Genomic DNA, 15,831 nt, shown 5'->3' on the forward strand with positions numbered 1-15,831 from the left:
AAGCACCACCCCTTTCCAGCGGCGTCACTCGGGTTGGTGTCACCTAGTGCGGTAGCTCATGGTGTCACCCCCATGGTCCTCCTTCCGAAACAGACCATACAGAATCCTTGGTAATGTCATTTTGGTGTCACCCCCTCTGATGGTGCCACCCGGTGCAGTCCGCACCCCCCCACACCCCCCTAGCTACGCCACTGCCCCTCTCCCACATAAAAGTCACGTCAATCTGACAGAGGTGGGGTTGTGTGCAATACTGGAATAGAAACACACGTGATCTTGTATGAAAGGTTTTGTACATTGTTCGAACGTTTTATAATAGGCTAATTCTTTAGATAATATGTATTTGTTTTTCTTTGTTGAGATAATATGCTTTTGTCTTTAATTAATAATGTTGGAATATGCTTTAGTCTTCAAAAGCAACCCCCCCCCCCTTAGCCCGGTCAGCTGAAAAGTCACGTGATGGCCATCATATGATCAGCACATGATTTAGTCCTATTAATAACTGCATATGACTTCATTATGGTGGCTTCAATCATGAGGACGTTTATTGCCGGAGTTTGCCTATTAGCAGGTAGAAAATGCTTTCTTTTGTATATTGTGACTGTTTTATTATAAAATTTAATATAGATTAGACGCTTCAGTTCGTAACATGTTGTGATTTTCTAATATAGTTTCTCAAGTGATCCGTTTTTGTGAACATAGAACGCTGTATGTGGTTGAAAACGCAGCACACGCGCTTGACGTTATATGTCTTTAATATTTTTCTGGATTGTACCCAGCAAATTCAGATTATACCGGATAAGATCTACAAAACAATGAACATTATTTAACGTTAAACACCTGTAGTTAAAACCAACTTGAATTTAGAAATTCGGATAAAAGTCATTGATTGCACATTACTATTTTGCCGGTCCAACTATTTACCGGAACAACCACTGATAATTCCGGAATAAAAAACCAAAATTATACCGGAAGAAAAATAGATAAATATATATTATGATAGAGAGGGTCCTATGTCAGAACGGGTCATGGGGGTAATCTAAGGTATTTTTGTCACTCTGTATGATTTTTTTTCCTTTAGATTATTATTTTTTTTCTTAACATCAAGCTCGCGTCGAGCACCTGTGCTTCCAACTACCTTCTCTCCAGTCGACCTTCCGGACCTATTTGCAGATTTCTTCTGTGACAAAGTACAAACCATTAGAGATAAGCTTGACAACACAATTTCAATTGACTTGTCATCGCCATACAGTTGCTATACCGAATTTCAGCGGCAACCATTAGTAGCATTTGAACCTGTCTCTATGGATTTAGTATGTACATTCGTCATGTGAACTTGATCCAGTTCCAACATCACTGCTGCTTGAGTGCTTAGATCCAGTATTGCCTTCACTAACTGATGTTGTAAATACCTCTCTCTCCTTCGAGAATTTCCATCATTTTTCAAAACTACAGTTGGAAAGCTTCTGCTGAAGAAACCAACACTCGACCATGATGATTTAAAGAACTACTGCCCAATTTATAATCTCCCATTCATATAAAAAATCTTAGAATAGGTTGTTCTATCCCAGCTTGTATCTCATCTGAATTCGAACAATCTTTTTAGCAATGTACATTCTGCATATCGCCCTTGCCACAGTACTGAAACTACTCTTCCAAAAGTAGTTAATGACATTCTCTCTGCTTTGGATAGTGGAAAGATTACAGTCCTCACACTCCTTGATTTGTCTGCAGCATTTGACACAATAGACCATGATATATTACTTCACCGTCTCCAGCATGTATTTGGCATTCATGATACAGCCTTACTGTGGTTCAAGTCCTACTTGGTCAACAGGACACAAATTGTATCTGAAAATGGAATACACTCCAGCTAAGTTAATCTATGTTGTTGTGTTCCACATGGGTCTGTTCTTGGACCTGATTTCTTCATTCTATACACTCAGCTGCTCTCAAGTGTCATAGATCAACATCCAGTGATCACCAGTTGTATGCTGATGACAACCAAATATACAAATCTAGCCACCAAACTGAAGTTGATGCTGCCATCCACGGTGTAGAGAGGTGCATTTCTGACATGAAATCATGGATGACACGTAACAAGCTGCAGATGAATGATGATAAAACTGAGGCCATTCTGATCACAGCACAATGACTTTCTCATTCACATCTTTTACCTCAAACAATAAATATCAGCAACACCAATATTAAATTCACACAGTCAGTATGAAACCTAGGTGTTACTCTGGACGGTACTCTCACATTGCACCAACATGTCATGAACATATGCAAGGCTGCATATCTTGAGCTGAGACACATCAGCTCCATTCGCAAATATCTTTTAGTTGATGCCACCAAAACACTTGTGTGTTCATTAGTACTTTGAAGACTGGACTATTGTAACTTAATTCTGTCTGGTTCATCTCAATATCTACTCCAGAAACTTCAAAAAGTTTAAAACACAGCTGCTAGGATCATACTTAGAGTACCACGATCAGAGCACACCTCCCCACTGCTCTGTACCCTACACTGGCTATCCATTTGATCCAGAATCAAATGCAAAATATGTTCTCTGTGCTACATTTCACTGATGGACTCTAGTCCAAGATACCTATCCTACCTCACCCATGTGTACACACCAGCAAGATACTTACACTCCTCTTCTGACAATCGTATACTCATTATTCCCACTATGAAAACGAAGTCATATAGACAATGTACTTTTGCATACCAGGGCCCAGCAACGTGGAATGAATTGCCCACTGAACTTAGACACAAAGACAGAGTGATCCCATTCAAGAGTGCTCTTAAAACTCACTTATTTCGACTGCAAGAACAAACTTAAAGACCTGATAATGTTTCCTACCTTAAATATTTTCAGCATGTTTTTTGTTTTTTAATTTTAAAGTGTTTGTTTTTTGTAATCATATCATTATATTTGTTTTTTATGTTATAGTTGAAGGGGCCCCGAGTGGCCGAGTGGTCTAAAGCGCTCTCCATTACGGATCACTGCCATCTCACTTCTGTCTACGTGGGTTCGAGTCTCGGATTCGACCAGTGTGGGTATGTGAGAAAGCTTGCCAGTAGCTTGTCGTGGGTTGGTGGTTCTTCCTGGGGTTCTTCCTCCACCATTAATACTGGCCGCCGTACATAGCCTATCGTGTGCTGAAAAATGGTGTTAAACCCCACAACAACAACAACAACAATTATGTTATAGTTGTTGTCTAATGTTGTAAAGCGCTTAGAGCTTCTAAAGATTAGGTGCTATGCAAAGTCCTCATTATTATTATTATTATCTTGTTTACCTTACAGCAGTGTTTATTCGAGATATGAAAAAGTGGGTCCCAGTGACACCAACCTGGTCAAAAAGTGGTGATGAAAGCATTATTATCGGTTTCTTGTGTATTGAAGTGAAATACATTTTGTCACAGGCACTCATGTCATGGATTTATTAATTTATGCAATGAATATTAAATATTCCAGAATTATTTTCTTTTATTCAGTTATTCACAAGGGCACAGGAGCAATTTTGAGATTAGGGCAGTGATGGACATGGGTGGGATGGGGTTTCCCACTTCTGTTGGTGGTTGGGAGGGTCTGAGGATCCTCACCCAGGGATTTTTTTGTGAAGATTAACACAGGAAATGGAACATTCTGAGCATATTCAAATTAATCTGTTGTTTTCCTTTATTTCATTTTAATAGGTAAAAAAATAAGATTTTCCTCAGATCAAAAACAATAAAATAGTTATATTTGCTGTGCTATTATGTATCTGTTTTATTTATATATATACAGGTAAACCACTGATTTTCCGGCAATGGATGGTCAGGCACCCCTTTTACTCTGGACAGAATTATGACAGGACACTTTAAATTGCTAACACCACCAAATTAATTTACTGGGTGTGCACTCGGATTGTTTACACTGCAACTGTTTGTGGTGATACTTGTATTTTGTGTGATTCTTAGCTTATTTTACTTACATTTAACCCTAGCAATGGCTTCTTAGAATTAAAGATGCAAGTGTCACTGGTGGTGTCAAGCATAAACACCAGTCAATATTGATACATACAACGAAGAGGAAAAGAGTGATCTACCAAGCCTACTTGGAGATCATTACCCACCAATGCCTGACATTCAAGTTACTGAAGGAGGTGTATACAGCTTGTTGTGGAAAATCAACCCTCAGAAGGCCACAGGACCAGACATGATTCCAGCAAGGATCCTGAAAGATTAGCAGAAGAATGTGCACCATATTTGAGTTATATTTACCAGGAGAGCCTCTCAACAGGTTAAGTCCCTATGTGTGGAAAACAGCAAACATTACAGCTATCTTAAAAAATAGAGAAAGATTGAAGGCCAGCAATTATAGACCTGTCTTCCTTACATGTATCTGCTGCAAAATGCTTGAACATGTCAAAGTCAGCAGCATGATTCAACATCTAGATCACTTTAACATTCTAACAGACTGCAAGCATGGTTTCCATGCCAGATGAAGCTGTGAAACACAGCTCATAACCCTAGTGGATGAACTCACCAAATCCTTAGACAGAGGGAAGCAGTATGACCTTGCTATCCTTGACTTCATTAAGGCTTTTGATTGTGTTCCCCATGAAAGATTCCTCTGTAAGTTGTACCACTATGGCATCAGGGGTAACAACCAATAATGGATCAGAGATTTCAGGTGATAGACAGATGGAGCAACATCAGACCCAGCACCAGTTGGTTGTGGGGTACCACACGAGAATGTTTTGGGTCCCATCTTCTTTCTGGTGTTCATCAATGATCTACCTGTATCAAATCCAACACAAAACTTTTTGCAGATGACTGTATAGTCTACCAGGAAATAAATGCTTCCAAGGATTGTGAGAGCCTTGAAGAAGACCTGAACCAACTGGCCTTCTGGGAAAGAACTTGGGGTATGTCGTTCCACTCAGAAAAATGCAGAATCCTAAATGGTTACAGGAAGAAATCACCAGTCTTATCCGAATATACTCTTAAGGGGCACAAGTTAGCCAATGAGCAGGCAACAAAATATCTTGGGGTTGAATTGTCCAGAGACCTCTCTTAGAAAGGGCACATGGACAAGATAGTGAAAAAAAGGGAACGGTAACCTTGGTTTCCTGTGCCACAACCTCCAAATCAACAATGAAACAGTAAAAAGTGCAGCATATTTCACTCTGACTTGAACAGGTCTTGAGTACTGATCAACTGTGTGGAACCCACATAATAAAGATCTAATAAATAAGATTTAGGTGGTTCAGATGAGAGCTTGTCAGTGCAATGTTGAACCATCTCCAGTGGGAATCACTTGAATCCAGGTGAACCAAGGCCCAGCTGATCATGTTGTACAAGATTGCGAACAACCTAGTGGACATACCAGCAGACAAATACCTGACCCTGGCATATAGCCAAACTAGGGCAAACCACAGGAAAAAGTTCCAATTAAAGTGAGCATCAACAAATTATTTCAAATTCCGTACAATAGGGACTTGAAGCAAATTACCATCAATAATTGCAGAAGCTCCTGACTTGGTATCTCACAAGCAGGAGCTTTCCAAAATCACATTCTAATGAATGAGTCAGCTACAAGTAGGACCTAGAGATTCTCAGGGCTACAATGGTTATGCTTCATTATCTCATCACTGCTATGGTAGCTGGATTGGTCTGATTATGAAGGGACAAAACCGTACACTGACACTCTTTTACTTATTTCTGCCTTTCCTATCATTACTCTTCTGACTGTCTTATCACTTCCGTTTTTACTTTATCTCTGACCACAAACAAACCCGTTGCTTAATAGTTAAGTGTGACTGCATCAACATATTTATAGATAGAAGAACTGTTGAAAATAATGGACTGTGGTGTTTCCATGGGAAAGCTGTGTGACACATATGGTATTGGTTGATCAACTGCTTATGATATAAAGAAGCAGAGGGACAAATTCTATTCAGACAGTGATTCCAAAAAGTGAATGAACATTAGAAAAACTATGAAAGGTGGCAAGAATACTGAGTATGACCAAATTATGACTGGAATGGTTTCGACAACGTCAGAGTGACAGAGTGGACTTGTCAGGCAGGATGGTAATGCACCAGGCTCAGTTGTTTTATAAAGAACTTTGTCTTAAATTAGAAGATAAGTGTGAATATAGTGAAAGATAGCTTCAAAGTTTCAAGACGCATCATGGAATTTCCATGCATAAAGTGTGTGGAGAAAAACAAACTGCAGACTACAAAGGAGCTGCTGAGTTTGTGGTTGAATTTCATAAGCTTGTAGTTGATGAGCACCTCAGTCATGAGCAGGTGTATAATGCAGATGAAACTGCATTATATTGTTAATATACATCTAGAAGGATGCTAACAATAGAAGATGAAGAAGGGCACATAGGATTCAAACAATCTAAGGATATAGTTACCATCTTAAGATGCTCAAACACAGCAGACACACAGATGTAAACCACTGGCAGTAGGAAAAAGTAAATGCCCTAGGGCTTTGAAAGGTGTTAAAATTTACCCAGTAACATACTGTGCTAATAAAAATGGCTGGATTACCACCATGATTATGTTAGAATCGTTTCTGATGCTTGGCTTTGGATTGTATTCCTTTACAATAGGTCCCTCTTCTTTGACTCACATCAGTTGTGGTAAGGTCTCATGTTTTATTCTGGACCTTCCCTTCGTACTGATTTTGTTCTGCACGCCGAAGCCGCTCTGTCATGCCACAGATGTGACACCAACACAATTACAGCTAGGACTGCAAAGTCTGCAAATACATTTCTCTACTCCTGAAGCAGAGTTGTACAGGCTTCAGTTAGTGTGCAGTTCATGATTTTATGACTACCTAGCATATAGGTGGTCTCCAGATGTCTTATGCATAGAAAATATGGAACTTTATAGATTAGAAGGACCAGTAGTTGCCATTAAGTTTAATGTCCACATTCTTTACACCACTGCCATATAGCTCTTGTTTCTCAATCTGAATGAATTTTGTAAATCCAAGGAAAGTTTTTATTCCAAACTCTAAGCCAGGCATCACATACTTTTATTACACTTGGCTACTGTCCCATCCGAACTATCAGTTCCTGCAACTTTAGCACAGTTCTGAATCTCATTAAAATATTCATCAGTTTTCTGTTGAACCCCAAAACACTTGTCCAGATTTGCAAATTGCATTTTGACCAAGTCTGAGTGTGTCTCGATTTTGAGGTCTCATGCAGTATTTATACGGTTTCAATCAGAAATGAACACAATTACGGATCGTGCTGGGCTTCACCAATCTCACATATTGCAATAATTTTCCTTGTTAGCGACAAAATATACCATCTGGCGATATTTTTGGCAACAACATTTTTGGCTGATAAAAACTATATACAGTCTAGGGTTGGAGTGGAGAAATTCAAAGGCACCATGACAGGAAGCCGCCAACATGGATATAAAAATGCACTGGAATCTGTTGTTCCATAAACAAATCCATGTTTCATAATAACAAACCACCCTAACAGTGCATTGTTATATCATAATCCGCTTATGCTGATGTCTGGCCTTGGTACTTTATGCTTTAGTAAAATGAAAATAGCCATGCAACTGACTAGCTTCAATCGACCACCTCTGAAGGTGGGAATGGAATATGACTACAGTTGACCAGACATGGCAGTTTTTTTATATAAAATAAATGTACCAGAAAAATAGTTTTAAAACATTACTTTTGAAGCACTGATATATATTAAGCAAATTTTAAAAATTCTGTCTCAATGTTTTACAATTATTTGATGTTGCCACCACAATAACAAATGGGTATTTGTTTGGTCCTTCAAAGAGAGCCTTTAATGGTGCCTTCGATAACACATGCACCTTCATCAAAGACAACAACCTTTCCTCAGAGGAAGACAGCAACAAACTTTAATAAAAGCATTGTCTAATTTTTCATAGTGACTAGAACATATTTATTGTGTCACAAACGTTTCCTGTTTGCAAAACAAAAGTATGTACAGAGGACTCCTGCATGTGTGATTTTTTGCATTCCAGATAAAAAATATGCATCAAAACACTTGCAATTAAGTGTTTCCTAGATCCCTGGAAAGATAAAAACACATGAAACAACTTTGCTTGGATGAAACGTTTAAAAAGATATCGAAGAAGAAAGTGTATCAGAGCAGTATATCTGAAAATCCTGTGGCTTCATCTTCAAGTACCCCAGATGTCCCACCTGCAGCATCAGAAATCCATGGCAACCAACTATGTGACACAGTAATCCTGACAGCCCTCAACTTCCAGACCTTTGAGATTAACTCTATAGTTCCAGTAAAATTCTAAGATTTTCCACTTTGGGAATGGTGGTACTGCAACATTCTTTGCAAGTACAGTAATTAATAAACCTGTTTCATTTATACCTGTATTGTTGAATTATTATTATGTGACCTCATTTGGTCTGGCAAACTGTTAATCCAGCAATGTTTTGTAACCAAGGTTGCCGGAAAATATATAGACAGAGAAATCATTATATTTGATAATAAAATGTAATGCCTTTACTCCTTGTGTAGCTGTGTGGTCTAAGGCATTTGCCTTTACAGGTCACTGCCTTCTCACCTCTGTCCACGTGGATTTGAGTCTTGGGCTCTGCCAACATGGGTTGTGAGAAATTTTACCATCATCTTCCCATGGGTGGGTGGTTCTTCCCAGTGTTTTCCTTGGTTCTTCTGCCACCATGCTTAGCCTATAAAGTGCAGAACAATTGTATTAAACCCAGAAAACTAAGCGAAATTACCTTTAACAATCTGGAATCGATGATCTTACTCACTTTCTGTAAAGGAATTGTGTTATAAATGAATGACATTATAGTGATTGACAGTTGTACCAACATTGCTAGCAAAGGTAAATTGGGAGGATGCCCTTTAATTTCCAATATCAGTATACAAGTTCTTAATTTTTAGCACCACTTGCACTATATTTCCCCAGATAGAATAATACTGAACTGTAGTGCCACTATGGAGTCTACCTTAAAGGACTCACAGCATACAGTACCAATCTAAATCAAATAATAGATTAATAACAAATAGATATAAGTTCTATTATCAAAGACAAGAAACTATCTTCACATAAGAATATTTTAAAACAATCATGTAATCAGAGTATGAACAACACTAGACAATTAAAATAGATAGTAATGAAAAACTTGAATTTTACAATTCAGGTATTATACTCTAGCTGCGTCATTTGTTAGAGACATAAAAAATTCAAACTTCAGATGAAGCCATACACAAGTAAGAATTACACATGGTTTAGAAATTGAAACAGGAAGTTACATAAAGATAGATTTAGAGAATAAGTAAGTTTTGTAAATTTGAAACCAAGGACAACATTCACTGATATTATGTCTGTATGAGAACAAATTAAAATATTTAGAAAAACAAAACATTTACAATGAATTGTGAAATCTCAGTTAAATTTTATGTACTTTTTAACTGATTTCCCAAAATGTCTGTTTTCCTTTGTGAGATATTTTATGTATATTCAGTGTGTCAGAGCTAAGAGTAAATACCAGAATGTTAACCAACCCCAACCCCCAACATCAACATTACTTTCACATTTATAAAAATAATAATAGTAATGTTAATACTCTGACTAATAATTACTTAAGATGGATGCTTTTACCCACATATCAAGAAAACCCAAAAGATTTAGACAAGGTTTGGACTAACAACCTCCCTTGATCAAGTATTAATTTGCTTTTTTTACATTTTGATATGTAATCATGCTCAAGTTCCATGCACCCATGTTAATAATAGATCCCACTTGGGACATTCATCATACACCAGACCCCTGCCAATTACATTAATTTTACAATGTGGGGTTTATGAAAAAAATGGAAGAGAAGTCAGGTGTAAGTTTTGTTGTTAGAAGAGTTTGTATATTGTGAGAAAGTTTTAAAATAATGTTTATTCTACCTGTTGAAGATAATAAAGATTGTGCTGAATAAAGATACTTGACCTTCAATGCAGTCTCTTCCCTGTCAGCTGATAGGCCACATGGTTGTCATCATGTGATCAGAACATTTGGTCACATGACTTCATCATGGTGGAATCAAGAATGAGGATAATTTGTGCTGGAATAGTTTGTTTAGTGGCAGGTAGAAAATGTTTTTGTTATGTATTGGGCGATGTTTTAAAACTTGAATAATAATAAAACCGTTCAATTCATAACATTTTGTGGTTTTGGGAGACAGTTTTTAAAATGATCTGTCTGTTTATGGTTCAAGCCACCTTGTAGGAACACAGAGATGGATCATTGTTGAAGTTTTGTTAAAAGTCATTCAGTTTCTTCTAGAAGATCAAGGTCTCTGATGAAGATGATCTGATTTGTATCATTGTATCATTTATGTTCAATTTTTACAGTTGTATCAATGCTGAGTTAAGATCTTGATTTTGACCTATCTGCTTGTGCTTCAGTACTGTGCATATACTGTTCATGTTAACAGTTATTCAACTTTTACTTCGGTATTGAAGAAAGTATATACAGGGTTCTCCAGTGCAACAAAATCCACTTAAAAGTATGCATAATTTTTCATTTTTTGTCAATAAAATTATCTTTTCTGTCATAGATTTCTGCAAAGTAGGTATCAGTTATACAGTGTTCATACTGTCAAACTTCACTTTGATTAGATAGACCTGCTTAAGTTACATCTTAGAAGACAAGGAGAGTAACACTGATTAATCAATTGGCAGTTATGAAGGATCATTTGGATCAAAAGACAAATTACATGCACGTGTTTTGACACCTCTCTTTGCTGAATATTACTCAGAACAGTTTTAATCTCATCATATAAATCTTACTCAGTAATTGGAAGACTTGCATTTTATTGTATACCGTATTTAGAAAAATAAGGTCAAGATGTTTAGACTTGTTTGTTGGAGGAATATGTACTTCCATGATAATCATCATATAATCACCTTTTTTGGTGTCCAGTACAGATATTCTTTAGTTTCCTGATGATAATCCTATGTATACATTTCTTAGAGCAACCTGTTTTTTGTGCCAAACTTTCTTTTTTGGGCCGACCTATCACATTCTGTACAAGTATGCACAAATCTGATGTTACATGTCAGAAGATGAGGCAGCCTCACTTGGCTCATGTCGGATATACTCCTGCAAGTACAACATCTGGAAATCAATCTGTACTAATGGGAGCACGGGGGGGGAGGGGGGAGGTATGCCTGCTTCCATCAATCCAGGAAGCCATTGGAGTATGTCACTCCCAGGATTCTCATTTAGATGTCAACTTCCTACTGCTTTTTGATGAGACACAGTAAGTACCAGTCACAATCAGAGGCTAATGTTCCACGATCTCTGACACCCTGCATTATCATGGAAGAGAGGACATTGGACAAAATAAAGATTAATACGATCGACTGCTCTCAACATTTGTTCACCTCTCTTATGAGACTTGATTCCTCACTGCATTAATGATGTCAGACAGAAACAGCAAAATACATATCAGTGGACCAGAACTACAGGCATTTTTGACAAGATGGGTCAGTATCACTTATGGCGACCACTGCTTTCAGTGGAAGGAATAGTCTCCTGATTGTGGTTAGATTTTGTTGTGAAGCTCCTGTCTATTCTGGACACAGGACTGATGGTATGGCAGTTTAAAGTGATGTCTAGCACTGGGGCATCATGCCGCAGACACGTAGCATGATGTCCCACCCAGTCACATTATCCTGATGCCAGGTCGACCAGTCCTAACACTAACCTCTTAATGCTGAGCACCTAGCTAGGCAGCCGTTAGTACCATTTTTGTAAGTCTTTGTATGACTCGGCCAGGGTTCGAACCCATAACCTTCTGCTTCTGAGGCAGACATTCTAACCACTAGGCCAGCGGAGCGGTGGGTCCATCTGTTCTTTGTCCTCTTCAGAGTTGTTGTTGATATTAAAATAGTAGTAATAATAATAATTGTTAATTATTATTATAATTGTAGACCTACATGTATTTCTGTTATGTATTCATTGTTCTGTGTATGTAGTGTATTATATTAGCTCACATCTAGAAAGTTGAGGAGAGTTGTACTGCTTCCATTGTCAACAAGCCTGCAACTTTAACACAAGAAAATCTGGCTACAAGGGGTGGACAATGATGACGGCTTCACAAGCTGATTTTAAGAACAATGATTTATATAAACAAGAACAGAAAAACAAAATGAATCTCTGGTTGTATAAACCCAATATAGTACTTCATTTAGATATCTTTGAAAAGAAGGTTAATTTTTTATTGTTGGATGTCTTTTATGCCTTGTTGCTGCATGTATGTATATGGTGTAATGTCAACACAATACTGATTATATATAGTGCGATTGAAAGGTACAGTTCTAAAAAATAAGAGTAGAAAAATCCACCTTTTTTTTGTAGAAAAGGAGCTAATCTTTTTTGTCAAGATCACTTAACTTTCAGTTTTATTTTGTGCATAATGATGTTTACAATGGCTGCTGGAGATTACCATATGCTCTTAGAGGTGAGCTGTGTAATTACTGATTACACATTGGATTTTCATCCCAGTTACTAACTTAATTTACAGGTGTAGTGCTGAGTTACCCTCCGGTGAATGATGAACCACCAAAATGGGGGGACACGTACACTGTGATGGGAGTTTTAAGTCTGCCATATGCAGAGATACAGGAGCCGATCAGCTGCTACTATGATGCGGCCAACAAAAGAAGTAGGATTGACTATTATGAAGGTAAGAATCGGGATTGACTACTATGCAGGTGAAAATCAGGAGTGATTACTCTGCAGTTACTAAGCAGGAATGATTCCTATGTAGGCAAGAAGCAGGATTTATTTTTATGCCAGAAAAAAGCAGGATTGTTTACTTTGCAGGTAAAAAGCAATATTGATTTTATTAATTATTATTAGATAATTATATATTATATGTATAGGTAGATATTATCAATTTGTAAACATTATGAGGTTGTGATAAATCTTGCACCATAGGCTACCAGAATTCTTAAAACCAAATACTGAATTTACAGAGCCAAGTGGAGTGGTACATGATACTACTTTTATACACCTTCTATATTACCATATAAAAATACTCAATATAGGATAAAAATATTTAATAAATATAGAAAAATGAATAAAGTTGCATATTCCTTGGTATTGCACACTGCTTCATATATGTAGATGTTGAAAAAGCAAAAATGCAACCAGATGAAGTGCCTGGACATGTGCTTTAGCTAACACCAGATGTACCACATACTTATTTGTTCAGTTTTCAATCAGGTTTGACACATGCTGTTTCAAACCTTAGATTTATAATTGCTGGTTGAGTACATGTATTTTTCTTTGTTTTAAAAACAACTTGCATGGGCTCTAACTCTTACCTAATTCTTCAAGAGATGTTTACTCACCACATTGTACTATCCCAGTAGTCCTTGATAGGAACTACTCTTTCAAATACAGGCCTATTTATCTGATAATCAAAATTTGTGACATTACTCATCATCCCTGGTATAAAACAAATTAGTGGTCAGTATTTGTTTATTTTGAGGAGATTATGTATATGTTATCATATAGCTTCTGTAATTTCAGTTATGCAATACATGTAAAGAAACCATCGATTTTGTTTATTTTGTCTTTTAAGCTCACTTGACCATTAGACCCAGGTAGCTTACACCATAGCTGTCCATTCATTGTGCAGTCATCCATCCATCAAAAATTGCTTGTTACTATTCTGGAGCCCATAGTTCTGATCCGATTTTAATCACACATGTAATATTGGGTTGTAGCATTAAAATCCTGAATGAATTCAGTAATAAGGAACATTCATGCTTTCCGATTCTAATTATACATGTAATATTGGGTTGTAGCATTAAAATCCTGAATGAATTCAGTAATAAGGAACATTCATGCTTTCCGAATCTAATTATACAAAGTCATGTAATATTGGGTTGTAGCATTAAAATCCTGAATGAATTCAGTAATAAGGAACATTCATGCTTATTGATAGAATTATCTTGAATCAGATTGGCCAAGCATGATACCTGTCCGGAAGTTGTACAGTGTATATCTAATCCTGTTTTAATAAAACTTGAAATACAAGATCTTTGTAGGGTTCAGTAATGAGTGATATCCACACATATTAATTTATTATCTCTTGAGACAAGCTGAAATTAGATTAGTTAAACATAATGCATAATAAACAGATGGTTAGAAATCTATGAATGGTCTGTGCTCTGTTAATTCATCATGCAGAATAGAGGCCTACACTAATATGACCACACAGATGCAGCTCCTGATACACAAACAAGGTAAACTGTTCCGCATTGTTGGTGCAGGTGGGAGATTAAGTATATAAAATATGTGTAATCATGGTGGTTGGGAATTATGAGTTTATAAAATGTTCTTGCATCTGATTGGCTGAGCTTGTTACCACTCTGGAGGCTCTGTTTGTGATCTGATTTGGTTGAATTTGGAATATATACTTATGTCATCAAGATCTCATACGGGTTCAGTATTGAGTGAGACCCATTTTATTAATGAGGTGATCTTGCATCTGATTGACTGGATTTATCACAACTCCAGAGCTATATTTCTTGCTAAATGTTTGATCAAAGTTTTAAATCGAGCTCTTTGATGAGTTTAATGAGCTCAATCCATGCATTTTGATGATGTAATTTTGTTTCTGTTTGGCTTAGCTTGATACCAATTTAAAAGATGTATTTGTGGTCAGATTTTGATCCAATTTGGAATATATGCTTCCTTCATCAGGATCTTGGACAGTTTCAGTAACGAGTGAGATTAATACGTATGAATGAGTTGGTCTTGCATCCTACCACTCTAGAAAGCATATTTTTTTATCAGTTTGTTTATTAACATCTGAAGATCCCAGATGATTTGAGTATGTGCATATTAATTATATCTTCATCTTTAGAATGAAGATTTATCCGGATATTATAAATAGGTACATGTAAAATCAATATATAAATTTTGGGAGTTAGCTTATACAGAGATATCTTCTTACAATACTACATAAAACTGCTTTTAAGATGGTCAGCTGTTATGTAAGACAGGTGAGAGATATCAGGTCCACTTTTGCCTCTTAATTTTTTCAGTCAGTGTGTCATAAAATGCACTGTTATAACTTTCATTTCTTCTTCAAATACATTACCGAATCATAATATCTTAGTAGTAGTTCTCCTAAGGTATTATGATTGGGGAAGTATTCTTGAAAAGACATATTTTACTAGAAAAAATTGTTTTCTTCTTCAAATACATTACTTGATCATCATACATTAGGAGAATTACTTCTAATGTATTATGATTGTTTAAGTATTCTTGAAGAAACATATTTTGCTTGGAAAAATTTGGGGTCTTTGATTTCTAATCTGTATTTTATATAATTTGGAAATATAGTGAAGCTGAGATTTTAGCAAATGACAAAAATCGGTGTTGTAAATACTGTACAATTCTGTGTTCTAAAGTTACTGCTGGATTGTCAACAAACATCTGACTAAATTTTACATTTGATCTTTGCCAATTCAAAACATGTGAAAAAAAATCTCATTTTTTCAGAGTACATATAATGAAATCAGGGTCTACTATCATGGCTTTTTATATGGACCCTTTGAAGATGAAAAAATGGTTAAGCTGCCATTGTAACATCCTATGCCACCATCTGTGGCTTGTGGATAAAGCCTCTGTTTCTACTGCAGAAATTACAGCTGTAATAAAAGCTTTGAGCTATATTGAAACCTCTCAAAGAACAAATTTCATCACCTTTTCAGACTCCCTTTCAATATTAAAATATTAGCAAAATCGTAAAATCTTAAGTCTGACACCCA

General features: G+C 36.6%; 1 protein-coding gene across 1 annotated transcript in view; it reads left to right on the forward strand.

The window, feature by feature from the left end:
* The first annotated feature begins 471 nt into the window (after nt 1–471).
* The window catches only part of LOC149807324 (digestive cysteine proteinase 1-like), a 37,916-nt gene continuing 22,556 nt past the window's right edge, over nt 472–15,831 (forward strand). The window contains exons 1-2 of the mRNA XM_089965366.1: nt 472–568; nt 12,567–12,728. Of these exons, the coding sequence (XP_089821492.1) occupies nt 517–568; nt 12,567–12,728 (214 nt within the window). The 5' untranslated portion in view covers nt 472–516. The remainder of the gene's footprint in view (nt 569–12,566; nt 12,729–15,831) is intronic.

This window comes from Sinohyriopsis cumingii, chromosome 1 (assembly GCF_028554795.1).
Source record: "Sinohyriopsis cumingii isolate HCF-2022 chromosome 1, ASM2855479v2, whole genome shotgun sequence".
Classification (NCBI taxonomy): domain Eukaryota; kingdom Metazoa; phylum Mollusca; class Bivalvia; order Unionida; family Unionidae; genus Sinohyriopsis; species Sinohyriopsis cumingii.